General features: G+C 45.5%; 1 protein-coding gene across 3 annotated transcripts in view; it reads right to left on the reverse strand.

The window, feature by feature from the left end:
* Window positions 1–27,892, reverse strand: part of PTPRA (protein tyrosine phosphatase receptor type A) — a 133,565-nt gene that overhangs the window by 58,085 nt on the left and 47,588 nt on the right. For all 3 annotated transcript variants that reach the window (XM_074904274.1, XM_074904275.1, XM_074904276.1), the window contains one exon: window positions 14,022–14,093. In XM_074904274.1, coding sequence (XP_074760375.1) covers window positions 14,022–14,093 — 72 coding nt within the window. The remainder of the gene's footprint in view (window positions 1–14,021; window positions 14,094–27,892) is intronic.

Below are 27,892 nucleotides of genomic sequence, written 5' to 3' on the forward strand. Positions count from 1 at the left end.
CAGGCAGCAGCTTGGAAAAAGAAGGACCAAGGTCTGAAACGCTGCTCCAAAAAAATACTATTTTTTCACAGAAACTTGGAACAACTGCAAGAGAGAAACAAACGCCCAAATATCCATCGGGCTGGTGGTTATAACATATACTGGTAAAGGCTGTCACAAATGGCTTCAACTGAAAACATCCTGAAGAAAGCTTTGACTGGAAAACTCAACTCCAATCTCCCAGTGCTTTTCCCCTGCAATCTTCACTATAGAATTTTACACCCAGATCTACCTCTCTGATGGCCTGTTGTTGGTAATAGCTATCCTAATTTATTAAAAGATGGTTATTCTGGGGCTTAATCATGATGCAAATTCTCACACTTTAACAGATAACTACCCATTTGATCTAAGAGCCCTCCTGCTACTTCAGGGCCTTGCCTCCGAGTTGCCCAAGCAACACAAAAGGAAAGTCAATGAAAATTAATACTCAATACTTCCTCAGCCTACACTTTTAAGGTTTCTTTTCATTATCTACTGCAACTTAAATGCAAGTTCTCCATTTCCAGGTAAGTCTGGAAAGCATACAAAAAAAGAATTTACGGGGAAAGAAGATGGCAAATGGTTGGAATTGTCCTCTTGGGTTTACCTACATGACTTGACTTGGTTTGATGTGTTGACATTTGAATGTTAATGGGCAGTGGCTCCTCTTTGAGAGGTTATGCATTAAGCCCGGCTATATCACAAGTAATTAAAGGCTGTTCCCACCACACGAGCACTCCTGCTGCCTCCATTCTCACTGCAGCTGGTGTCTAGCTCAGCTCAACTTCAAGGTTCAAAGGTCTACGCTCAGTTTTGCTGGCTGGCTATCTTCATTCCTCCTTCAAAATATTTAACCATGTGTCCTTTGAGTGCTTTGCCAAATAAAAGTTCCTTGCTATATAAGGGTCTGAGAGTCACAGGGAGTGTTTTTGGTGGGAGGGCTGCTCCAGGTAGGAACCCCTGTTGAGAGGGATGGGAGGGAAGCTCGCATTGCAGAGGGACTATCTATTTGCATTAGCAGCAAAGCTTATTTCCCATCCTTGTACAGCATGATCTAATATTTTAAAACATTTAGCTGACTTCAGTGTGTCCACATCTCCTGTGCTCTTTAGTTTTCTGATGGCTTCTCCTGGATGGGAAGTACACAAATATCCAAATTGCAGCAACCAAGCAAAGAGCCAGGAATCACCGCACTCGCTGGCCTGGGGCCAACTTTGTGGTTTTTTTGTTTAAAATGCAACTTACAGAGAGCTATAGGAATAAGTACGTATTCCAAATGCTCTAACACTTATTAGAGGTCTAAAAGAAAGCAGTCTTGGAACTAGGAAACGTGTATCTGAAGGGAAAGCCGGAGCATAAGGAGGCAGCCTGCCCTTCCTTCACTGCACGTCTCCCTTTCTTGGCTGCGAGGTGCAGCAAGGAAGTGATTAGAAAGCATTTATTTGCAAAATCACAGCCAATAAATCCAATAGCAACAATACCCTCCCTTGCCTCGCTTGTTCCTTGGTGGGGGGGGTGGAATGAAGGAGAAGCGTAGGTCCAACAAGCAGGCAGGTGCATCGCAGCAGCTCTCCTTTTCGAAGCTTTTTGTGAAGTGTTTAAGCCCATAAGGTGCAATATTCATCCAGGCTGTCCCCTAGCTCTGTGTGTGCCGTTTTGAAGCCCTAGAAAATAAAAAGCTAGAAGCTAGAAAATAAAAAAGCCTAGAAAAGATACGAAGATTGTGATATGAAAATCTCTGAAAAGGTTAAAAAAAAAAAAAAGGACCGGGCTGTTGAATGAGGAAATGAGTAAGGGAGAGCATTAGAGAAAATAAAATGGGACAGAAAAAGCCATCTAAATTCTCCTCCCCTTTCCTGGATATAAATACCATTACAAGAAAACCATAGGAAGCGAATCTGACTGCTTTGAAAATCACTAAGGTCAAAAGCATGACAGAAGAAAGGAAAAAGGATTAAACAAAGGGATGATATAATCTACACAGCTATAATTCAAACCTTTGAGGTATAAATAGCTACACTACAGGGCTCAAGTCAACCACTAATTTACAGCGCAGTCAGGAGGGGGGAGGCAGATACCCATCCCCACAAGCAGATTAATCCTTAATTGCTCATTTTTGCATTTCTGACACCTTTTCTTTGAAGTACCAAAGCTGGTACCATCTCAGAAAAGGCACCAATGAGCCTGAAAATTGCAGAGATGGGTCTTGCTGCTGCTTGTTCAGGGCTGCAACAGCTTGTGCACAGTCCCAGATGCTTTTGTGGGTCCTCTGTGCTAAGAAAAAAAGAGATGGCTCTAATCCAAAGGGACAAGAGATAATCAAAGCCCGGTATTTGTCAGTTTGACAGAAAGGGAAGCAGGACGCGGATGATGGCTCATGTTTCACAATGTTTTTACAAGACCTTAATTGGAGATAAACACTTACTGGGATATTCAAATACTTCTGAACACTTAAATGACTTCAGCAGCTTTGTAAATCCCTCTAGAAATACTCGTAAGGACAGCGTGTACGATGCCGAGATAAAAGGAGCAGGATCATCAAGATCGTCAGCTGGTGGAGATGGTGGCTTTCAGAACGGGTCACCCAACCACTCCTCTGGTTTTCTGTCCTTCCCCCTTGATTCACCTTGATCCATGTGAGGATAGTGAAGACAGTGATGGAGACGTAACTGTACGGTGTTTCTTCCATCCCCGCATATATCCCCTCTCCTCTTACATCAATTTTTAGGGGAGAAATTTCTTCACTCTTCACCTCATTGCTAACTTCTGGCACTTTGGTTCAAGAGCACATCCCTGGGTGCAGGGGAATGGCTGCGAGTTTGGTGCTTTTCTTGTCATACTGGCTTCATCCAGACATCCCCTGCACATCCGCAAGTATCTAACAGGTTAATTAACCACCAGCCCTCTGCCCCTGCTAACGTGGGTCCTCAATGCATCCCAGCCTATTTAAATTCAACAAAAATATCCCTGGTATTTTTTGCAGATGAGATACGCCATCCAATGTTTTGCTGTAAAAGATGGAAGTTACCGTCTGGTAACACATGAGACTTTGTTTAGCCAACAACTTTCTTCAAACACCAGCAAATCGGTCGCCTCTCGATGGTACCTGACCGCTGCTACACAATACCTGGGCTCATTGCTTTTGGGGAGCACCTAGCTTGGTCCCACTCTCAGGGGTGGCTGCTTTGTGCCTCCGATGGGTTATTTCATCAAGATGTCCCTCTGGAAACCATCCTCTGGGATGAGCGTGCAGCTAGTGGGAAGAAACCCTTCTCAACGATGTATACTTTCCTACTGAAACAGAAGCAGCATCTTTAAACACAAACAACTTTTAGCTTACAGCATGGTAGTCCCTGAGCAGGAGATTTGAACCAACCTCTTCAAGCAGCTTTAACTAAAGTCACACAGCAAAGAAGCTGTTGAAGACAGAGCATTGTTTTCTGTATCACAGCAGCCACGTGATCCGCTTGGATTAAATACCAGGTAGGCTGGTGAGAAAAAATAACTTTGCTCCTTGCCAGAAAGAAAAGTTAGACAATTCATGTCAAAACCAGATCAGTTGCAAAATGAAAGTCACCAATAAAAATGCTTAAAAAGTAGCATATTTTACCAAATACAGATGTTAAAGCATCATTGGGAAAAAAAAAAACAAAACAACAAAACAGCTTGTAGTATGAAACCCTCCAAATATATGTTAAAAAAAAAAAAAAAAAAAAAAAGGATAACAGAAAATTCTTCCATATTTTTGCTCCCAAGAATAAAGACCAGGGCAAATCAAACAACTGCTGTGAGCCTTGCACTTCCCAGTTACCACCCTGTCCAGAGCTGTGCATTTCCCTGGTACCCTGAAGACAAGACACAGCCGGGGACATTGTTTCTTGTGGCCAGTGACCAGGGCTCCCCATCACCCTCACACATACAATTAATATTAATAGTCTGTTCTAAACATCGAAAAAATCTATTCTGCTCTCATCAGAATGAATGATGCTTCCTTGGATGGAAGTGAGAATCTAATTGTTAAAAATCCCAGTTATTTAAAGATTGAACAGTTTAAAGGACATTCAGGTTCTGAACTGAAGAATCTGATTTAAAGAAATCATAATCACCAACCAATCTACCCAAACTCTTCAGCGAGTCCTTTTTAACAGCTCTGACTTCAATTAAAAGCAGAATCCTGGCAAAGGGGAATTCACACTGACGCTGGGTTTTGCAGATGTCTATCGAAGCCAGATGGAGCCATCCCCACCGCTCTCACTGCAAGGCAGCACTAACGCCGCATTTCCATTTTCCAAAAGTCAGTTTGTTTTTCTGTCCTGTAAAAAGGCTTTTGCCTTGGTTACTTTTGCTTTTTGTTTAGCTTGCACAGAAGACATTTTGCACTTGGGATGAGCTCAGAGTGAAGAAAGTACCGATGCCAAAGGAAGAGTGTTTGGTTTTCTTTTCCAATCTGTTAATAAAAATAGGTGTGTGGACAAAATAATTCTGTTGGAGATGTTGAAAGGCAGAGGACAGGTGTTAAATCATACTTTTCCTTTTAAAAAGAAAAGTCAGGCTCATGGTGAAGAGAAGCAGCAAATCAGTTCACGACATTTCTTTCCTTCTGTGACTGAAAAAAGTTTATTAAAATTATCATGATTGTTGTGTAAGAAAATAAAGCCATATCACTACGAGCAAGACCATGAGCCACTGAAGAAGAGCTTCTCCCCCTGCTAGTGCTCAAAACATAGGGCTGCTTTCGTTAGATTATAAAGCAGCGATGCTCAAAGCACAGTATGTGGACCAAAGGTGATCCTGAGCATCCTGGTGATCATCCGCATCACATCACTTTAAAAGCATTCTCAATTAAGCACTTGATAAAGATGAATCATCTTCAGCAAGCTAACAGCCATTCAAAAAGCACAGAAACAGCCACTTTAAAAACAATGAAAACTCTTAAACACCTGCCTGAGGGATGAAAAAACTAGTGTCTAGCAGATATTATCTTTATTTATTAAAGGGCAAATAAAATTGAATCAGGGAGTAGATGTTTTAAAGCAGCTAATGCAGAAGAGAAAGTGGGTTGTCATCCAACACCTCACTAAAACATCTTTCCAAATGATACATTTCAGGCCCTACTCAAAGCACATAAAAATAAAGAAATAGCTATTAAAGAGGTTTTGATTGAGCCTCTGGCTGGTGCTCAGGAAAAGGACTTCACAGATTCATCTCGAAAGCAAAACAGCAGAACTGGGGAAGGAGCCACCAAGAGAAGGTGGCAGCATCTCCCAGTGAGGCTGATCTTCCATCGAGCAACTGGCTCAAAACCAGTGGTATACGAGGCTTCCCAGTTGGCTTTTGTGCCTGTGTACCTGTTATCATCCCCACTGTAGCATCTGAGGGTGGCTTCAAGGCTGCTGATGGCACCTGAGCCAAGCTGGGCGCAGTGGGAGCTGGGCTGCCTCGCCACAACCCAACGAGCTGGGCTGGCAGCCGAAGAGCAGGAAATTCGTTTCCTGCAACTGGTCGTTTGAGGAAACAAATCTTCATTATGCATAACGTGTGTCTGAGCTCTCAGACAGCAGACCCGAGCCTCTGACAGCTCTGGAGGGAGCACTAGCAGCATCGGTGTCGAGGTCTTCTTGCACTCCAGCACCCCCCGGGAGCTGCAGGATCAGGGCTCTGCCTCTCCTCAACAGCAGTTGAAGAAAGCTTTAAAGAAGTGGTGACAGGCCAGCGAGGTGGCCTGACATGCACAGTTACTGCCCCTGCAGCTGAAGGTGGTGATCCATTGTGACTGGAGTTTCAGAATGTCTTTTTGACTGTAACTGGTGTCTTTAAGTGGACACCTGGTCTGGCTATGGGAGGAAGGCACCCGAGCAGAGTCCCTGTCCTCTCTGCTGCACGTTCAGTTGAAGATGCAGACTCAGAAGAAAACATCCAGCCAACACCGCCACTCCCAACACAGCCCTCCAGGAGAACTCCCAGCTGCAGGAGCCTTTCCCAGGGTTCCTGACTTGCACATCACAGTTTGGGGAAGCACTGAAGGGCACAGCTCCAGCCCTTCCAGATAACTTGCTATTTCACTCAGATTTAACTCCTTCCCTCCAGATCCTTCAAGCTCCCACTGTTCTTGGTCATGATGTCCCACCATCTGCCTTACCACATCTATAACTTCAGAGTCCACCTTTGGGGTGAAGGCAGCCAGATGCTGGGCATCCCAGTAAGCACCTGCTCAACACCCATCACTTCTTCCTCCCGTGCATCTCCGAACACACCTCCCCAAGTCTTCTTGCGTGGATTAAAATGCACCAACACAATGTGCATACTGCCCAACTTCTCTCCTGAACAACCCAACCCAGCTTCAACAGTTGCTCGAGTGATCTTTCTGCTGCCTGATCTCTAGGGTCATTTCCCTCTCCTCCTGCAGAGCTCTCACATCCCGTCAACGTTTCTCTGCAAGGAGGAACACTGCACACGGTAACACGCAACAACTAAGCCCAAATGGACAGCAGCTGCAGAGACCTTCCTGCTCAGTCACTCAGATGTCTGTTTAGATGCTATAATATCCACTCATTTGCAGGGGGGACAGCAGCATTTAATCCTCAAAACTAGTTTGTTTCAAATACAAAGCCTCTTCCAAAAACTAAGGCACTGGTTTCCTTAGTGGCGTGGTCTTGTTCACAGGATCTTGCTGACTTCTCCAACCCCCTGCACAAGACTGGAAGCAGTCCACATGAATGTATTTTTTTTCTGCTTTTTAAGGTTTTTTTTAAGGATCAGGTCTAGTTGAATTTATAACCTACAAACTTCCTCTTATGCTTCCTCAATGCTCAGCCCAAGGTAAGACCTGAGGTTGACAAGAACATTTGCTGAGAGAGGTGCAGTCAAGCCAGCATGCTGTACCAGCACGGCACCTTGCAGTGGGGAAAGAGCCATGCAGAAGTAAAACGCAGCTTTATTCTAGTATAAACTCCATCTACATTTCACAGAATCATCTAGGTTGGAAAAGACCTTGAAGATCATCTAGTCAACCATGAACCTCACCCTGACCGTTTTCAACTCCACCAGATCCCTCAGCACTGGGTCAACTCAACTCTTAAACACCTCCAGGGATGGGGACTCCACCAATTTGAAGTATTTTACTTTAAAGAGCTTTTTCCCTCCCTCCAGCTCTTCAAAGAGCTCCTTGACCTTGCTGAATCGCTCATCAAGGCACATGCACCACGTCAAGTGGAAGCAGAACCTGGCCAAGCTGCAACATTTGCTCACCCACAGCACCCATCCCCACAAATGGTCTCCGCAGCAGCAAAGCCATATGGATTACAGTAGTCCCTTCTCCAAATACCATACACTTCACCCAGTACCCCACCTTCCTCCTGCACTACACCAGCACCAACTCATACACTGGGCAGAAGCACCCGGATAACAGAGAGGATGAGCAGGAAAGGGGATATGTCACATCAGCCTTGATGGGCATCTATAAATGCATCCAAAGAGCAAGATTGAGAGTTAAATTCCCTGTCACTGAGCAACAGTCAAGAAAAAGCTGGTTTCCCTCTAAAACTGCCCTCTGCCTTGGTCCCCAGATAATCCTTCCACGTCCCCCAAGAAATAATTTACCTCCTTCCCCAGCGAGCACAACCCTCAGCTCCGTGGGTACAACTGTCCTCTCTCACACGAAGCGTTATTATATTTGGATGAAACTCCGAGCAACTGGCTGAGCTTGTAAGACCGATAACGCATTTTGTCTCAGAACCGGAGGATTTACGCATCAAAAGCTTGTCTGCTTCTCCCCAACTGTAGCAGTTTATCTGCTACCAGATATTGCTCCCCATAAAACACATCTACCTTAGACCATCATGGGTAAAGCATCACAGAACCTGTAAATGCTCTCCCAGAGAATAATTATTCCAGCCTGCCTTATTCCCCCATGTACATCCACATGCAAAAAAACCCACCCAAATATCTGCTTGCCCTCAGAATAACTCTGTGTGAAAAGGGAACAGGTCCCTGACCATGCACCAGTGGTTCCTCACCACAAGTAGATCATACACGTGTGTAATTTAAGTATGACAAATCCATCTAACCACCGACTGGAACTCCGAGAGGTCCACACGTCACTTGCCAAATTCCTGTAGCATATGTAATTCTTCTTTCTTTCTTTCTTTTTAATCACTTCATAAGCCACCAGAAGATTTAGACAGCAATATTAAAGGAAAAGTCACTGGTCAAGGGAGAGAGGAAAATACTGGTGATGGTGCCAGCCCGAGGACAGGGGATCTCCATGCTTTGCTCTTGGAAAGACCTGATAGGATTGATATATTTGCTTTAGCTTTCAGCAGGGAACTTCAAGGATTTGGACTACAAAACTGAGCTGAGCTGAAGCTGAAATAACATCACAAGAACTGAGTTCTGGAAAAGGAGATATGAGAAGTTAATACTATTAGTAACCACCGACCTGTCTAATCCCATCACTGACCTGCATCTAAATGAGCGAATGTATTCCTGAAACCTGACGTGGTTTGCAGCCCACAGTAAGGTCTTGGAGCAAGAAACCTACTGGCTGTAATTCCATAATTTCATGTCTTTTGGTTTATATTAGCTGGGACCAGACGTTCTCCTCTGTCCCTCAAGCTTCAGTGTCCTCTGTATTTGATACCATGAAAAAACTGTCACTAAAGCACAAACCCAAAGCACATCTGAATAAATTTCCTCTCCTTGTCTTACTCAACCAAGCATTTCTGCCATCAGGTCTACACAAGGTTTCCAGTATCTGCAGTCGCTGATGGAAGCCTCCTGTGCTACAGGGAGGCCACTGCCACCCAAAGTTGGGGTTGCTGGAGACCTTCCATCTGCTCTTCTCTGTTTGCTTTCCGCCATCACACAGCAGGGACCTTCTCTGTTAACACACTCTCCCAAAATGCTGAGGATGGGGGGATAAAAAGCTAACATCAGCAAGAAGGATACCCTGAAAAAGCAGGAACAGGCAACATCGACTGAAAACAAAGATGACCCTGTGGCACTCCATCCTTCCAAAGCATCTCCTGGCTCCCAGTGATGACAAAGGAGCCTGAATGTCCTCCCTTCCACATCTTCACTTCCTTGACTTGTCATCTCCTCTTATTGTTCTGACCAGGAGGAGATAAACTCTCCAGCAGCAAGCAATCTGCCTCCACATCTGTTACACAATATTGATCAACCAGAGCAACACAGGTTTGGCTGGAGCTAGTAAGCACTCCTTGCTCAGAAAAAGATCCATTTTGAGCTCTAAAATTAGTAATTTAAAAGACCTAATATGTTATCTGCCTGATTTGAAGCATTTATTTTACTGAAGGAAATGTGGATCAACTCAACCCTTTCATAGGAACAAATATAATCAAAGCAGAGATGTGTTTAAAGCCATCAACATGAAAAAAAAAAATAAAAATGTTCCTATAGATTCAGGTCCACCAGTATTTGCAGTAACTGTGTTTAGCTGTAATTAGCACTGCTTGACCTCAGCGGAGACATGATGTGGAGGAAGCCCTCAAACTTAGCAAGCAAACACCACTGAAAACCTGAACCCAGGCTGCAGACTGCAGCTGCAATCCTCCTGAAAGCTGAAGCTGTGGTTGCTACACCCTGAAGACCAAGGGCTGGCAACGTATTTTTGAGGCAACCACCAATTCAGTACAGTTTCCTGTCCGATTCAGGTGACAGGTACATCAGTTGCTGGTATCAGTTTTTCAGGACTGAATTTCAATAAAAATTAGAAGGACCCAAGAGCAGTCGATGTCTGTGTGCTGCGCACTGATAGTTAACACTGAATTAACATAAAAATGAAGCCTTTCTAAACACCTGCAAGAGGAAACCTGCTTGCAGAACAAGCTACTGAAAAAAAAATAAATTACTATTAAGGGAGGTAGTTGTTAGAAATAAGACAGCGGGTGGATGTGTTTATTTATACACAGCAGCTCCAAGTAGGGGCTGCAGGTCCCAACACGCTGCATGGTTTCTGTAAGCAGTTGTCTCCTTCACGTCCCCAACCCGCAGTCAGCTTCAAGGGCCGAAGGCTGGAGCTGTGTGCTTGGTCCTGATGGGTTGTGAAACACTTCATACAAATCCCAGGGTATTTTTAGCATGAAGTAGGCCAGGTCAGCTCACATCGATGACATCAAATTCCGTGTAGAACTTTGAAGCTTCATAGGAAAGATGTGGGGAGAACTGACTGTGGGATTTAGGAGCACCAGTAATTTGTGATTTCTGGTCTCGGGGCAAGCTCTGAGTTTCCAAAAAGCCCTCCAAGGGTCAGCTCACACATCAACAAATGTCAAAATTTTATAGAAATCTTTAAAGGTTTGAGAAGGACTACTGCTGTTGGTGGCTTCAAATAAGGGTGCAGAGAGGGGGGACTGCGACTCTTGAGCCAAGGAGCCAGCGCCAGGCTCAGACGGAATGGCCTCAAGCTGCCCAGGGCAGGGTCAGGCTGGCTCTGAGGAAGGATTTCTGTGCAGAAGGGGCTGTTGGGCGTTGGAATGGGCTGCCCAGGGCAGGGGGGAGTCCCCGGGATCCCTGGAGGGGTTGAAGAGTCGGGCTGAGCCAGCGCTGAGGGATCTGGGGGAGTTGGGAACGGTCAAGGTGAGGTTCATGATTGGGCTGGAGGAGCTGCAAGGGCTTTTCCAACCTTGATGAAGATGAAGAAACTGCAGGAGCAAATCTTTCAAGTGAGGGAAAAAGCACTTCTTGGCTTGGTCACCATCCAGCGCAAAGCCACCAGGGTGAACCAGTGCAGGACTGGGATTGGTCCTGACCCTTCACCTCCTCTTCGCTTCTCCTGCAGTTTGCTCACAACTGCATGTACCCAGTGCGAAGATCAAGCTATGGCACCAAGGCATGTTTTTGAAGAGCAACCTTTAAGAAAGAGGGTGGAGGGTCCGACCGCTGCAGCAGCAGCACTCCGATGACAAATTAAATTTCAAGTTAATACGGGAACGCATACCAGAGGAACGAGCCAACCACAATTACTGACTCTTATCTCGCAGGAAAGATCTTTCTGTTATTGTGGGTAGCGCTGAAAACATCAGCTTGGTGATCAGCACTGCTGGAACCGGTGAGAAGAAAACCACACGTGTCAAGCTCTTCTGCAAATCCACAGGGCATGTCGGCTTGGCTCCCACCTCCCAAAAGATGTTGTCAACACAGCTGGAAGAGGCTCAGGGAAGGATATGGATGGTCTGACGGTAGCGAATGGCTTCGGATGGACTTTGTTGAAAGAAGGTATGTGGTCTTAGTACTCACCCTCTCAACAAAACACGGCGCTCTGCTCAGCGCTGGTATCGATATGACTGTCACCTCCACGCCTGGATGGTTTTCTGCCCTTTTGAGTAGCTCAGTGTAAGCCTGTACTTAACTCCAACCATACGCACAATCGGAACATGCTCAAAAACCCCACTGGTGCCAGGACACACACGCTGCCCAAACGGTATCTGCATCAGCGGGCAATTATCAATCAGTGTATCTGGCAATGTTTTGCATACCCAAATACAGATGGCTCAACACAATGTCCTGTCTCCATCGCATCGTACACCTTGCTCCTGCTGCTTTCAACACACACCGGTGCTCTTCCTGACTCAGGATGATTCACACGAATGGTGGGACCACTGATGTCCCTCCCGTCTCATCGCTCACACCTGCACCTGATGCTCTGTGTCATGGGGATTTATTTCAGTAAATGAAGAAATTCTTCCTCTTTGTTTTCCCCTATCAAAGCCAATTTTTAAGAAAAAAAGTACCTTACACAAAGCATTTTAGATGAACATCCCAACATGTTTACCTTTTCTACTGTCTACAAAAAGAAAAAAATTACAAGCAAATTACTTAAAACCATCAGGTTTAGTCAAATTTTAAATGAGGACGACAGGTTTAGCACCCAAGCAGTATTTTGAGTAAAATAAAAAGCTTGCCTTTCTACATGAAACCTGGTTTTAAGTCACCCAAACTTCAAGTGATTCTTTCATTGCTCTTCCTATTCCTATGAGACATGGTAATTTTAAATATTGGATAATTTGAGTCTCTGCAGCTTGAAGGTTTCTTCAAAACGTCAGCTTCTTGCTTTTTGTAGACAGACTGATGACACTGTAGCTAATTTGCTTAATTAGCGATTTGCAGAAAGATCTCTCTATGAGAATGTGAAACCCTTCAAATGAAATGCTTTAAGTGCAGAATCAAGAGACCATCCATAATGATTGTTTACTCCCATCTTCTACGTATTTTTGAGCCACACTATTTCAATCAGCAGCTCCTCCGATTGATGGAATTACTCTTCCTAAACACAGAGCTGAACTCAGCAAGAGGTCAAGCAAAACTGTCCCAAGTTTCTCCTAACAGAAGGATGGTGCTTTTTAAAAAAAATTTTGCTGGGATTAGAAGGAAAGGAGTCAGCACATCAAATAAACACACATATCCAGACGCCATCGTGCAGCCCAGAAGGAGTTTTCCCCTTGACTTCAGTGGCTTTGTTTCTATTACTCCATCTTTCCTTCCCCCGAGCACTTGGCTTTTGCTGACCGCTGCATCCAGGCACACAAATCTTTCTAATGGGTGCTCCAGTACAGCGGAGCACAGGGAGAAGGCTTGCACAGATGTTCATTTTGTAAGAAACAATAATTCATGCAAATCCCTGCTCCAAGCAAATTCCACAGTAGTGCATCTTATCGTAAGCCAAACAAAAAGTACAAATACATTTGAGAACCGTAAACCTGTATTAAAAGAATTTGCTCTTGTTACAGCTTGAATTTCCCCCTCTCCCTCCAACTACTCAGCCAGGAAACGATCCGACACTAAACAACAACCAAACCACTAATTCCACCCGTGTTAATGAGAAGTGCAAACCCCAACTGCAATATAAAGTGAAGCCTGTGTTAAAGCACAACAGATATAACACACTTTGCGTTCACCCGTGATACTTTCATACACGTTTACAGTCTGAATAAATGCAAGAACAAAATCCTGGATGTGACGTTGGTCTCAGCAAATGTGTCACCAGGCTCCAGAGTGGAGCATCCAACTGTGCTGTATTTTTGCAGATTGCAGAGGTTTGATACTTGGGGGGGAACTCAGAAACAGCTCTACCACCTTTCCAAGCTCGTAAATTGAAATGTTACATGTGTGCAGAGCAAAGCCTGGAAATGCATAGGGTCCTCTTGCCTGAGTAAAGTCAAGATGACTTTTTGAGGTTTTTTGAATGCAAGGAGAAAGGTTGACTCACATTTAGAGTCTGCACGGTGACCATGGTGAAGATCCCCTTCCCCAGTGCAAGAGGAGGCAGAGACCAGCACTGACCGTTGCACCATCCTGATGATGCTTCTGAGCACAACAGCCATGGCAGAAATGACCCAGCAAGACAAGAACCCAGATATTGAAGTATCATAAAAGCTACTTATAAATATATTTAACTCCGCACACATTTGTATTTTCTTTTCCAAGTTTGTCCAATAGGTTAGTGCTTTCAACACCAGGGATTTTCCTCCATTTCATTAATCAAGAATCGGGTACTCTCTTGCCATATTTGGAGATAGACCAGCTTTCCACAGAAGCTCAAGATGATGAAAATAAACTCATAAAATAGATTTTTAGTTTTTGTTGGGTTTTTTTTTTTTAGATGGCAAGTTAGAACCTGAATTCCAACTCAACCACTACGTTTCAGCAGAACAAAAAAATCCCTATGCTGAGTGCTCTCAAATAAGAGACATGCCCCTTCCAACTCCGCACCAACAGAGACCTTATTATCCTTTGGGGGAGGAAGTCAAATTTTTTCCACTTAGTTATGTTCCCAGGTAGTTCTTAAATAAGATTTCCCTTCCCTCTGTGTTTAAAGGGACACTTTAACACAAGCTAATGCCCTGGCCCTGTGCTGCTCCATAGTGCCATCGTTGTGTACTGAGCCCTAAAATAGAGCAATGACTGGCCAGCCACTGGCCACTGCGATTTTATTTCAAGGAGAGAACAAATGCCAAGATGCCAGAATTAACAACACTTCTTCCTACCTTAATGATCATAAGTAAATCATCCACCTGCATGTCATTAGGAGCCCATAAAGGTTCTTCCAGTGGTGCCCCCTGCAAACAAACAAACAAAACAGCTTTTAAACCCAAAGAGTTAAAATTCAGCAACATCTTTGGAGAACAGTATTTTCATTGCTGCCAACCAGGCAATTCTGCCTTATTTTACTTATATGCAAAACTCAGCTTCTCATTAGTGCTCAAGCTAGAGATGCACTTGCAAAAATTAAAAGAACTTTTAAATACAGAAAGCAAAATTGAGGGTTTCCAGGGTTAAAAGTGCTTTTGAGCAGAGGCAGCAGCAGGTGATTACAGGTCAGCAGCAGCAGTTACAAATGAGAAGGAGACTCTGATGTTCACAGCTTCCCTTGATACGTGCACTGGTGTTTGGGGTAAAGTGAAGTTGAGGAGGGTCCACAGCTAGAAGATAATTTTTATCGTAGTGAAGGTACCATATTCAACTTGGGCTCCTACGAGTATGTAGTCACCCAGACACAAGCAGTTGTGGCAGTTGAAAAAGCAGTTCTATGGACGTTCATTTGTTGCCACCCCAAGGGAAGGGGCCAGAAAGCCACACGGTTGGTCACTGGGGCTTCTGATGGCCACGTACCAGTGAGGCAGCCACCAGCGGAACTCCCCAAGCCCCAACCTCTCTGGGCACAGACTCTGGCTGTAGGATCAAGTGTGGTCCTAAAGGGAACGGGCTGAAGCTTGTCCCTGCGGTTCAGGTGACCTGCAGTGACGTTTGTGATGTTTTCAGGTGTCTGCACAAGCCAGGCTCCCTCCCCACCAGCTCTCAGACGTGGGTCCCTCGCTCCACCAGCAAAGCTGCACCACAGGGGCTCGTGGTTTACTCCTGAAGTCGAGATTGTTTCTGGTTGATCCCCACTTTTACACGATGGGCCAACCAGCTCCCACTCTCTCCATCTCTGCTCTCCCTCCCAAAATATTTTTTCCCTACATCAGCTTTGAGGCAGCAGCAGGCTCCTTGCAGGAGTTTGCAGAACCAACCCCTCCTTTCACTAATCCCATCTTCTGGGCTGATGCTATAAAGTATGAAATTAGAGACCTGAGGCACTCCTAGATTTAGAGTTGAATATATTTAACCAAATTAATATTTTTTTTTCTGTCGACATCTTTTCTCCCCAGCCTTGGGCAGGATGCGACCCAGCCATCTGCTCTGTCGGTGCCAAGTAGCTGTGGAGCTCAGACATAATCCCTGGGTGATCTCCTCACTGTTTTTCATCCTACTCAAGTGTTGACTCGAGCACTTGTTCAATTAGACAAGTCTCAGCACTTCAATCAGATGGGCTCACAAGGCTGATTTTTACCTCCACAGAGAAGAAAAAGGTTGATTTAGTCGAGTGTGATAGAACCAGGAGCTTCAAAGCAATGAGACCTGGAGATCACGTCTGCTCTGAAGTCTGCCAGAATCGCTGCTTAGCCCAAGCAGACCACCAGCAACTTTGATTTTAAAAGAAGTTGAGAGCGAGCAGATTAAAAAGACATTGGATTTGGCAGGAAGGAGAAGAGCTGGGTTACTTTCCTGATATTTATTTTTTAAGGTAACCAGAAAACGGCTTATGTGCCTACTTTTTCTAGTCTCTGGCCTAAAGTCAGCAGCCCATAGATGTGCTGAATTCACTGGTCCCCCTGCACCACTTGCATTTTCCTCCTTATGATCCAGCATTTCCCAACACTTCCAACAAAGCTGCTGTCCCGGGGCAGAGGGGTCTGGGGGCTGTAGAAACACAGTCCAGCCTTCAGACCATCCACTCCTCCCTGTGCAGTGGGGATGAGGTCCTTCTGTCCCTCAGCTATATGCATTTAAAACTAAGGGGTAAATTTTACAGGATCAAATTAGGAAGTTGGCGTAAGCAGCTGTGCTGTCAATATTTTCACAGTTAATTTATTCCTTCATTCACAAAGCTGCCAGATTCAAAGTGTGGCCTCAGACAGTGCTAAGTGCAAGAAAATTCGGAAGACTTTACATTCATCTCCAGCTTCAGAAAGCCTTGATGGAATGAAGGACTCCCCTTCCCTGTGGGTATTAGCATTATCTGAGGGGTAACAGGGAATCAGCAACAAAGCCGAGTTTTTACAAAGCTCAGAGCAAGGCACACGCAGTGTGTGCTCCCAGCCCCTTGGAAGACAAGGACATCTCTCTGAAGGAAAAACGTACACTGGGAGGTAACAAAAAAAAGCAACTGCAAAGGCAGAATGAAGCCAAAAGAGTTTATAAGCTTGTAAAAGCTTATAAAAGTCAGTGCAACATGTTCGAATGGGTTTTAGAGCAGGCTGTGTCTTTAGATGGCTGTAAAAACAGATCAGTAACAGAAGGAGTAATTCATGGTGTATGACTTGCAGTGACTCATAAACCTCATTCCTTCTGACAGGTAAGGAACACGGTGAAGGCAGGCACTCAACTCGCTCGAGTATGTCAGAGTAGAAACACCTTCTGTTGTACATACTTATAAAATATCTTACATCCATATCTGTTCTTAGAAATTAAGTCACGTGGCCTGAGCGTAGAGGAAACACAACGACCAAAGAGCAAACATATACGACAGAACTGAAAGGAGGTGGCGTGTCCCACATTTGGCTTATTCCCAGACACACACGAGCTTTTCCACTCATCTGCCGCGCCCCGACCCTGCTGCGCCCCAACGTGCCAGCAGTGTAATCTGCTTGCCAGATAATCCTCCAAAAATGCAGCATCCCGAGGATCTGGTGCAGTCAGCTGACTGCAGTAAGCCGTGGCTGCAACCAACTGGCCTTAGGAATAATGATTACTATTTGCAAATATTATTTCGGTATGTTAGTTGCATATGTTTGGATGAAAGCAATTTAACCAGGTAAATGTGCTGTTATAGCACATCAACAGTATGGATGGCACACTGGGTATAGGAAGGAGCTTCCATTCTCTACAATCAAAATCCAGTTTTCCAAGTCTGGCAGCATTGGGAAATCCAACACTGACCAGATTCAGGTGTTTCTGGACAACGATGTAACATAAAGTCGCTTCAGAAAGCTTCAACCATGAAAGAACCCTTCGGACTCAGCAGCCAAGCGTCTTCCAGTCCGGTGCTGGGCCAAAAGATTAGAGACTCCTTTGCAAACCTTGCAAGCCACAAGAACAGTTGAAGGAGAAAGGCTGCCACGTGTTCTCGGATTTTAGATTCACATGACAAAACAGTTTTATTGGTAAGAAGTCAGGTAAATTGGTTGTGTTTGTGTGGGTTTTGAGAGCTGCGAGCTTGAAAGCTGACCTGCAGGCTCCATCCCCTGGAGATGGACTGGTCCATCAATGGGAAGAGCACAAGTTAATTCCAGGAGAGAGTTCAGCCATGCTTGTACCTCAACAAATAACAGAGGCAGCTTATCTCGCAGAGCTTGGGAGCCTCAAAACTGCAGCTTGACTTATGGTTTCCCACCATCAAACAGGAAAATGGGAGCGAACAGCTCCTCGTCATTCAACGGTGTCCAGACACCTCACCTGAGAACAGGGCCCTGCCATGAGTTATCGAGAACTGTAGGATGTTCCCTCCCTAAAAAAAACAATTACATCAGCAAACAGTACCTATAAAAAGATGGATGGGACCACAAGAAAGGTGCTATTCCTTGGTGTTTCTTCTCTCCCAGGAGAGCTCAAGCAGAAGGTTGGTGACCCAAACCCAATTCAAGAGCCTGGTGCCCTGTTTTACCCCCTACATTAAGCTGCTAAACCTCTGCAGCCAGGTTGTGCCACTCTCCGTAGCAAATGGGCATTCTAAAGGCATGGGAATGAATACTTCGGTGGACCCACAGCCATTCAAAATGAGAACTTCACTTAAGCTGAACATTTCTGCTCATTATGGAAATGATCATCCTGCTTGTTATTGAAAAACTTATGGCGCAACACCATTCCTTTTGTAAAAATGAGGAATACAAGTTCACAGACTAAGAGGTCTCTTTTGGAAGAACCCCACTGAGAAAGTGCTTTGGGAACGGTCGCACTAAGTGAGACTTCAGACAACATCAGTGGGTTTATTAATTGAGTATGTTAATGGTATAAAGCGTTACACACAAAAATGTTCAAGATCTGGGGTTGGCAGAGGTGGCCTACAGTTATAGGACTCCTCTATCTCTTATTAAAATAATTAAAAGGCAGGTATTAGTTGGCTAGACATCCCCAAATCCCGCTGCCTGCATAATCCACCTGAAAGCCAAGTGTATCAAGGCAAATTAAAGCTGCCTTTAATCCATGCAAATCTCAGCACAGGAATCTTTTATTCCCTTACCTCCTGCCGCGAGTTTAGTCCTGCCCCACACCCCTTCATGCTGCCAGAGCTGCAGGGGCAAAACAACACAAAGCCCCATATTTTAGTAACACGGAGAACAAATTTTGGACCTTGTGCACATTTCAGTGTGGATGCAGCTTTACGCTTTCCCAGCTGAGTTGAGACATAACCCTGTTCCACCCCGTGCTTGGTTTAATCATATGTATCGACACACATAAATTAGGGCAATTTGTGCATAAATTAGGGAGCGTCATTATGCTAATTGGAATGGTATGATTGTGACAAGCATGTTTGCAATCTGCCACAATCCTCTGGGATAGCACTGGGAGTGAGCTGGTGCATCTGAAGAGGCCGGAGCTCCGCGGGCACCCCGCTGCAGCGGGTATGGCTGCATCACCCTGGAGCAAGCTTAAATAATGGAGGAGAAGGGGAGAGGAGACCCGAGAGGAGACCTGCTGGGATCTGCTTCATCTGAAATGCTGGTCTCTTTTCTGAACTATAAAGCTACCCCAAAAACAACTCTCCTTCCTAAACATCGCTTCCTAACCTCCCCTGCGATGCATGAAACAGGTCAATTGATAAACGGGGGCAGAGAGAGGCTGTTAGAAAAATAAACCAGCAAGGTGTACGTAAGGCAAATAAAGAGCAGGAGACTCAAATCCCCTGCGTTTTGCTTTATCAAACCTAATGCGAAGAAACAAGTCGTCCTCACAAAAAATCAGAGCTGCTGCACTTTACCCCTTTCCAGTCCCCACCTGAACTGCAACAGAGGTCAGGGTGCTCACCAGGATCAGGGCTCTATCACAGAGTATCCCTGATGATCCCTGCTAAAAGAAAAAAACAAAACACCCTAAATCTAACCAATTCAAGGTTAATGGAGGAACAAATAAACTGCAAAGGGGCAGCTTCCGCTTTTTAAGATTCAGTTAAATAGCCATACACGAGTAGCTCTACCTGGCATAGGTAATTATCAAGGAAAACCTTCAGGGTCTCCTACCAAAACATGGGGTTTTTTAGATATCCTACAGGTATCCTGCAGCCTGAGCCCCCGTGTCTGCCGGGCTGCGGACAGTGTCCCCGTGCAGAGGGCGGCGTTGCGGAGCTGCGGGTGATGCTCAGGTCCAGCTCCGTGGGCTGGGAGTGGGTCTGGTGTTGCGCTGCACCTCCCTTCTCCTTCTGGGTACCAGGGAATATCCTGAAGCCATTCCAGTTTCCTATCAAAACTGGTCACTAATTTAGCTCCCAAATAGGATCATTATGATGAAAAATCCTACCTGTGGGACTTGAGCTCTCTCCCTTCAGAGGAAATTCAAGCTCAGTTTATTCTCCAGGATCCAGCCAGGAGTTTTTCCTCCGACAGACAGGCTGGCACTTTGCCTGGCTAAAAAACACACAGCAGAAGAGCACCATGCGCTAACCTACTGCTAAAAGTGTTTAAAAAAAATCAGCTTTGGGCTAACCATATGGTAACACTCACTATGCCACAGGTGAGAGCACGTACAATACGCTCTGTACAGCACAAAGTAAAAATAATCAATTTTCAGGAAATAATGATCCTTAAATACCAAACCAGCCCAGGAACAGATGCCCAGGTGAAAGGTTTTTAATCCCTTCGACCTCAGCGTTCCTGCAGTTTTGCATTTCTTTGCTGCTTTGACCTTATAAATATCAAGAGATGTTTTTTACACCAGCACCCAGAAGCTGCTGGGCTACAGCACGGGGGCAAGCCATGCCCTGCAGACCTCCCGGGATGAAAAGATGACAGAATCCTGCGGACGCATCTGGAGGATCGACGATCAAAGTCACAAACACTGTTTACAAACAGGCACAGCAAGCACCCCAAACTCAACCCAAGGCAAAGGAAGCAGGGATAAAAATGAGTTACTGCAGGAAAAGGAAAACAAGGGTGAAAAGGTGAAAATATTAAAAGCACAGGGGCACACGGGAACTGGGGGATGCTCTGTAAGCAAAAAGAATGGGGAGCAAAATTGAGCTGCCCCAGCTGCAGGGCCAAAGGAATTATGGTGGCATGAAGCAGAAGAACCTGCAGCCAGCCTCCTTCTGCTCTTCTGCAGCTCCCCTCGAGCACAAATGGCTGGGTGGTGGCTTCTTTCCCCCCCCTTCTTTAAACAGAACCCCCACTAAGTAGTTTAGCAATAAAAGCAAACTCATCTCTCCCTCCCTAAGAAGTAATATGGATACTGGCAGGGACCAGCATCAGCGCCTTAGTGGCCAGTAATTCCCAAGCCCCTCCAAACACCAAATACTTGGGCACAGCAGCAGCTTTAAAAACTCGTTCACTCCACCCTTTGGTTATAATTAGTTTTAGTCTGTCACCAGCAGATCAGTTTGGGATTGCAACTGAAAGCCTCTCCATACCAAACCAGTTCAAAAACCAAAAATACAAAATGCGAGCTGGCTGCACCATCAGTTTCTGCTGCTAAGAAGGGAGTACAGCAAGATTTAAAAAACAAGTTCAATAAAGTTATTCGTTACTGTTTTATTTCCCCTTAAAGCATTAAACTATTACATTTGGTTTTGTTTCCATCATAAACAGTTTCTTTAGTTGTTTCTGGTGGGAGCACAACGTGGGGTCCCAGCATGTGAAGCTACCCCGGCCCTTGCCAGCACTGAGTTAATGGCACAAGGCGTTGATCTGCCTCACCACGGCAATTCCTGTAATTCAAGTTTGGCAAACAATTCCTAGTCTGAAAATGGGACAGCATCCAATCGTTATCTCCTTTCTTGTAAAAAGAATTAAAAAAATCCAGCCTATTTACCTGTCTATTTACCGTACTGCCGGTACCACCACGCAGTGACAGCAACAACCGACGGCAGTTCCTGCAGTTTTGCCTGTTGATGTTTCTCCTTTTATCCCAGCAAAAAGCTTGTCAAAGCTAAAGGAGCAATCAAGAGCAAAGAAAGCATCTGGCTGCTTCCCTGACAACTGAACAAGCCGGCAGTTTTTGGAAGGTAAAGCTTTCCTATACTTCTAACCAAGGAAACTCATTTTATGGTTGGACTTGATGGCCATAAAGGTCTTTTCCAACCTAAAATGTTTCTATGATCTACAATTCTAATATGCAGCCACCTCAATTTTGGTGCTGGTGCTTCCATACACTCTCACTAATGTTTCTAACCTCCATTCATCTGTACTAAACCACCCCAGGATTTCCATCGCCCCAAAATAATTTATTAAAGACAAAAAAAAAAAAAAAAAAATCAGTTTTTCTGGAGCCACATTAATTGTGGACCTCTTCCACCCCAGCGTAGACACCAAACCCCGGCTAAACACACGAGCCCAGCGTACCGCACACAAACTTACGTGAAAGGGGTTTGTTTGAATGGTTTCACTCCCCACAACACACCTGATAAACAGTCTGCACCAACGACACACCCAGAGATAAACCGGACGGGTTCAAATCTTCAAAACCCAATTAGACATCCTGAACGAGGCCGGGGAGGGGGGAACAAATACATAAAGAAAACATGCCGTGTGTAACAAGACCATTTCCCTTGGCAAATCTTTCTGCTTTCCTTTCCTGGCTGTATCTGCGTGCGCGTACAGAAGTTGTATTTTCCAAGCTACCTTCTGGCTCCGCTCCCGTGGATGGGCTGCAGGGCTGACGCCCGGGTCCCGGCGCAGCAGCACGTCCAGGAGCAGCTGGCAAACCTTCTCCTGGTGCTTGTAAAATTTAGGGCTCGCTGTTTCTTAAGAATACTGGAAGATGCAAAGAGACAGGGCAGATGAAAAGAGGTCTCCTCTACAAATTGAAGTGATATGCAGAGGTGGCCACCGATCCAAAGAGCCACGTCCCGGCAAATCAATGAATTCCCAACTGTATGCAAGAGGCGTTCATCAGTGATGATTTGATAGTCAAATATTGACATATGGGCCAATATGGATATAAGTAGATATGTAAACAAGCTGTGACCCTACCTGAACGTATCTTGGGAGGGCACATCAGTCTTCCTGAGCTCCGTGCCAGGGACTCTTGAGCTGCTGAACTCATCATACACAGGGCAACGCACAGCCCAGTTGCTGAGGTCTCATTTCTAACCCAGCAACACATTTGCAACCTTTTAATTCCTCTTCCTCTTTTGACTTCCTTAATGAATAAACATACTTATGAAGGGGGGGGGTGGGGGGGGGAAAAAACCCATTCGTACGGCTCAGTCGTCCTCTGTGCAGCCCAGGTTTGTTAGGAGCAGCTTGGAAGGGCAATGAGACATGAGATTTTTAGCAGCACAATGGGGACAGGAGCAGCCACGGGGCAGATGGCGTGGCAGAATGCTGCACGCTGCTACAAGGGCAATTTCTGCCGGTGGCTCAGAGCTGGCTCCATTTGAACATTAACGTGGGAAGGCGTGTTAATCCAACCGGCTCAATGAACAGGGCTGTCGGGACATAGAGCTTGTTCGCAGGAGGCTTGGCTGTATCCTATACGTTTTGGGAGAGATTCAATACAACAAGGCGCTATTTGTGCTTCCCCAAACGTTCTGGGAAAAAAAATCCCACATCCCCCATCATGCTGTTGGCTTGCCAGATCTCAAATTCAAGAATTTCTATGTCTGACCAAAGAGGTACATGGGCTACCCCTAACCCCCAGAGCATCAAATGCAGCCGAGCGCCGTACGGCCACCACCCTGCTCCTCTCGCCAGCACAAACCACCATGACAGAAACCTCCTCGCTCCTCCCAGGTTTCAGTTTCATGACCCACACGTTGGGTTTTCCTGCCCATCATTTCAGCAAACCCCAGCCCAAAGACTGCCAAGTCAGGGGGCACAGCTTTATCCACCGGAAGGCAACCAGGGGCTGTTTTTAAGGCAGATCCAGGTGATGCAGCTTGTATGATGGAGTCAAGCGGTGGTTTCAGCTGCGATTTCTGTGCACGCAGGCTGCAGAGCTGGGGCAGCGACACCGAGCGACCCGTCAGGAAGCAACACAAGCAACAAGCTCCAGCCAGACTTCTAAAAATGGTTATAGCATCAGAGAGTGATAGGATGTTCTCCATTTCTCCACACTGAGGGATTTCTGAGCTTCGGATATAAATACAACATTGTTGTAGCTGGGGTATTGTGAAAACTCCTCCGGGCCACAAGTTCAGAGCTACAGCAAGTCATGTTGCTCAAAAAGCAACGGTTCCTTTAGGGCTGTTATTAATGCTTGGACTCCCCAGTAACTTTGTTTTGGGCTCAGGTTTAATGCAACAGCCCTGGCCCCTTTCCGAGGGCCAGTTGTCTGCATTGCAAGATCTTTTATCTGTGCTGATCAGGACACACTGTTACACTCCTCCACGGCACCTTGACCCAGTCCTGCTCCAGTTGAACGTCAAACAAACTCTTGGCAGATGACAATAGTGCAGAATAAGGCTTTCAACCAAAGTGAAAGCTGAACATGGAGGGAAAAAAAATCAGGCCACAGCAGCAGGATCCGAAGGAAAAAGGGTTTTCATTTCAGTGTGTTCATGGAAGAGTTTTACCTCCAGGTTTGACTATCAGGCTCTGATTTTAGATTCACTGTCAAAATAAAGCTTGCAAATAAATCCAATCAATTTTATGTAGAACAAGGAGCTATCAACATTTTTTTTTTGCTTATATTTATTTATAAATGGCTTGAAACAACACACACCCATGTCTGATAGGCGTTGCCCCAGCAGCACCTCCAAAAAGGCAAAGGACCAAACCCTTGCGCGCTGCAAAACAAGGCTTTTCTTTCTTGTGGATTGCTCAGCACCTTGCACCAAAGAATAATGTCGTAGCTTTTAGGCTGGATGAAATTCAGAGTTCTGATACGCACCCCACCCAAACGCCACCAAAGCCCATGGGGACTCAGCAGACCTAAGGATCAGGAAAATTATGGCACAAATCTTTATGTGCATCAGGTTTGAAAGCATTAAGCATCTCGTTAAGGGTGTTATTACATTACAAAGGGGCTACAGGGTAAATTTCTGGAGATGTAACCCTGGAGGAACCATCTCCTGATCCATATCCCCAAATTTCCCCAAACAGTCAAAGATCCAGGATCCGATTTTTTTGCTGCAAGATTTTTTGATGTTTCTGTTGGAGGGATACAGTGGACAGCAGGATAAAACCTGTGGGCCTCATCATGCCGGTAGCAGGATCCCTGCAACACTGCACGAGGAGTCCTACCATGGGAATTTTGTAACCTTTGGACATAGTGGAGATGGAAAGTGGAGCCAGAAGTCATGGACGAGACCTCATGGATGGAAAAATCTTTGACGGAGCTGTGGAGCCAGATGTTGCGTGCAGCTGTGGGGCTTTGCTTTAATCCATCACGGTGATCTGCCGTAGTCTTCAGACGACCGAATGCAAGAGGGCTCAGTTTTCTTCAGGGGTTTCTGTTTTGTTTCATTAGTGGAGACCCTGCTCCAGCAGTAAAATAAGCCATCTGGTTCTCTGGAAGTCCTCGCTGACCACCACATGTTTTGTTAAAAATACAAAACTCTGCTTTAAATGGTTGGGTTTGGGGTTTTTTTTATTTAAAACCGCACACTTTCAGTTCAAATTTGCTCAGGTCTTTCACCCAAACGAAAGCAAGCCTCCAACCAAGATTGCCTCCCCACACAGATATCCCATTCCTATGTTAGCTGCCGTGAGTTGTTTGAGATGATTCATTACCTAAGCTGTAAAAGAAGTAATTAGCAGTGAAGGTGCCTAGTATGCAGCCCCCTCCCCGCCACCCTCGGCATCAGTATTGCAAAGTCACAACCCCCCGTGCAGACAAATTTGAAAGTCTCTTAAGTTATAAGTAGGAAGGTTGGCAGCAGCTACATCAAGGGCTGGACCAGGTACGGCTTCAGGCAGCCGGTGTAGCTCTCAGCATCGCACCCGCCGGGTTGCAATGCCCTGTGCTCGTCACCAGAAGGACCTTCTGCCTGTGGAAAGCCAACTCAGAGGCTCTCTGGCCCCCATCCACCAGACAAACCCATGGAGGGCGGGCGTGTGGGAAGCATGAGGGTGACAGATTAAACAGCTGATTTGCCTGGAAGAGGTTTCTCTGGTAGAGCTAAATGTGGGTTTTTTCCCCTCTAGGTCATGCTCTTTGCTGGATAAAGCATTAAGGAAGTGAAACCTGTTTCTGCAGATCATATGATGGTCAGGAACTCTTCTAGGCTTGGCAGCAGGAGGCACTGGGGCAAAGCTTGGCTTTGCCTCTAAGCCCAAGTGTAGCCAAGGCACAGTCTCACCACCACGTCTGATGGAGACCCTTGAGCAGTAAAACTTATCCTGGCTGCTGCAGGGTCCAAGACAGCATCAGAAGACCCTGCGTGTTGACGGGTCCAGCATACCAGGAGCATCAGCTGCAACAAGCATTAATAAAGACAGGATACAACAAGACATCTAAATCTCACTCTCAAGATACATAGCTGCTCTTTTCCAAATCCCACACTTTTGACAAGCCTAAGGAAAAAACAAAGAAATCCATCTACCTAGGTGCTCCAGGTAAGACAGTCTCCTGGGAAAAAGATTCATTTTCTTTTTCTATTTCCACTACTGGCCTGCAGCATTAACAAAACCGAATTGTTTTACCCTAATCTATCTGTTTTCCTCACCATCCTAAACCTTGTCTATTCAAATGAGGGTTTTGCTGTAGAAACTTTCACTGGTGGCAAAATAATAACCTACAAGCAAGCGTACACATGGGGTTTGACTCTGCATACATGTAAATCAACAGCAGAGCTTCCAGCATTTCCAGGGTACAGGTTTTGCAGCAGCTCCAGCTGTTGCACACTAAGTGCATTTGTGTTCCCACAATACCATAACAAAACAAAACTGAGACAATCCTTTCTCTGTCTCTGATACTTGGAGCATTAGCAGATTATTTCTTTTATTTCCCTTCCAATAAACGAGATAATGATTTTCAGGGACTTCTTCCCTCAACAGAACAGCTGTTTCTCCAATTTTGCTGATACATGCAATAAACTGGAAGATCTCTCTATATATTGTGTTTATTCTGGTTGAATTTAGTTCAGAAACTGCTGTACTTCCGAGCACGTAAGTGCCAGCAAAAACCGAGAACAAGAAAACGGAATTCAAGCACCAAGAAATTACGGATATCATATAGCTGACCTCAAAGACGTGGAAGGAACTTCTGGGCTGAATAAGGGTAAAAACTGTGCTCAGAAGGAGATCCCCACTTCCACGCAGGATGGGGATGCTTTGAGAAGGCAGGTGGGGAGAAAAGGACTTCCCTGAGCTGTGCAGAAATATTCTGGATTATCCCAAATGACACACTGCAGCCAGAAAAGCTTTCTAGAGGAATAAGAAGGTGACACACACACATTCAAAGTTGTTCTTTTCCTCTAAGGCTGTCTCATTTAAACTGGAGGGGGACGGTGGCTGGAAAACCTTGCACACTCCTAAAGGGTTAAAATGTAGTTATGGAGACTGGTACAATTAAAATTCTGGTAGAGTATATTTAAATTGCAGGGAAAACTGAGCTTGTCCAACTGGATAGTCAGACCGCAAGTTCCCCCAACCAGGACTTTGATTTTCCAACCCAACACCCAAAATCCTCTTCTGCTTTTATAAAACACCTGTGGAATCACGCTCCCTATTGCACAACATGGCTTGAGGAATAATTCTAGGTATATATAGGTATAAACTGGAGGTCATAGCTCTGGAAGGGCTGAGATGCTGCCTCGAGAGCTACCCACAGCGGTAGCACCTCCTGATGCAAGGTCACGGGTGGTTTCGCTCAAGCGCAGCGCTCGATGACAAAGAAATATGAGCAAATATGGGAGAAAAACACTAAAAGCAAGCAGCTTTTGTGGTCCACACAACCAAAGCCAGGACTCATCTGCTGGGTGCTTTGCTCTTCTTTTCCAGGCAGGACTTTGGGGCTGCAAGGTCAGTCTTATCTGAGGAGCCAGCATGGAGGTGGGAAGTTGTCCACACGTTTTGTGTCCGCACAGCCCGTTACAAGGAGGTGAGCTCACCTCTGAGGGCTTCTCCCAAACGCCTACTTTTCATAAAGGTGTTCTCAGTTCACTGAGCCCTCTCTGAAATACATTGCTGCCCAAAAGCCACCTCTTACTATTTCCCCATCCTTGCATTTCACCCCATGCTGCTCTAACACTTCCAATAATCACCACTGCTTCAACACTTAGTCTTTTCCCCAGTCCACTACTTTTGCCAGCCTTATTTTAAAATATGTTGCCAGGGTTAAATAAAACCTGAATGCATGTTGCTCAGCCTATGAGGGCAGGTCAGTACCAGGAGAGGAGATCTTCCCCCCACAGCAAAAGGCATCATCCTCTGTGCAGCAACTGGATTAACATCTGAATAAGCTGCACACAGGAGCCCCCAGTTCTTACTTCTGGAGGGGGCTGCACCCCACTGTGCCCCTTCTCTACTAAGCAAGGTTGCAGCTTAACACTGATTTTATCAGACTTAGTCTAGAGAGTGTGTGTAGGATCCAGGAGCTCCCAGATATGGATTATTTTCATAAGGAAAATAACCCAAGCTCTGCCACACTGGGGGGCTTGAAGCCATCCTGCCCTTTGCTCTCTCTGCCTGGACCATCCCTCTGACACCGGTTTATTTATTTT

Source organism: Athene noctua, chromosome 4 (genome assembly GCF_965140245.1).
Source record: "Athene noctua chromosome 4, bAthNoc1.hap1.1, whole genome shotgun sequence".
Taxonomy (NCBI): Eukaryota; Metazoa; Chordata; class Aves; order Strigiformes; family Strigidae; genus Athene; species Athene noctua.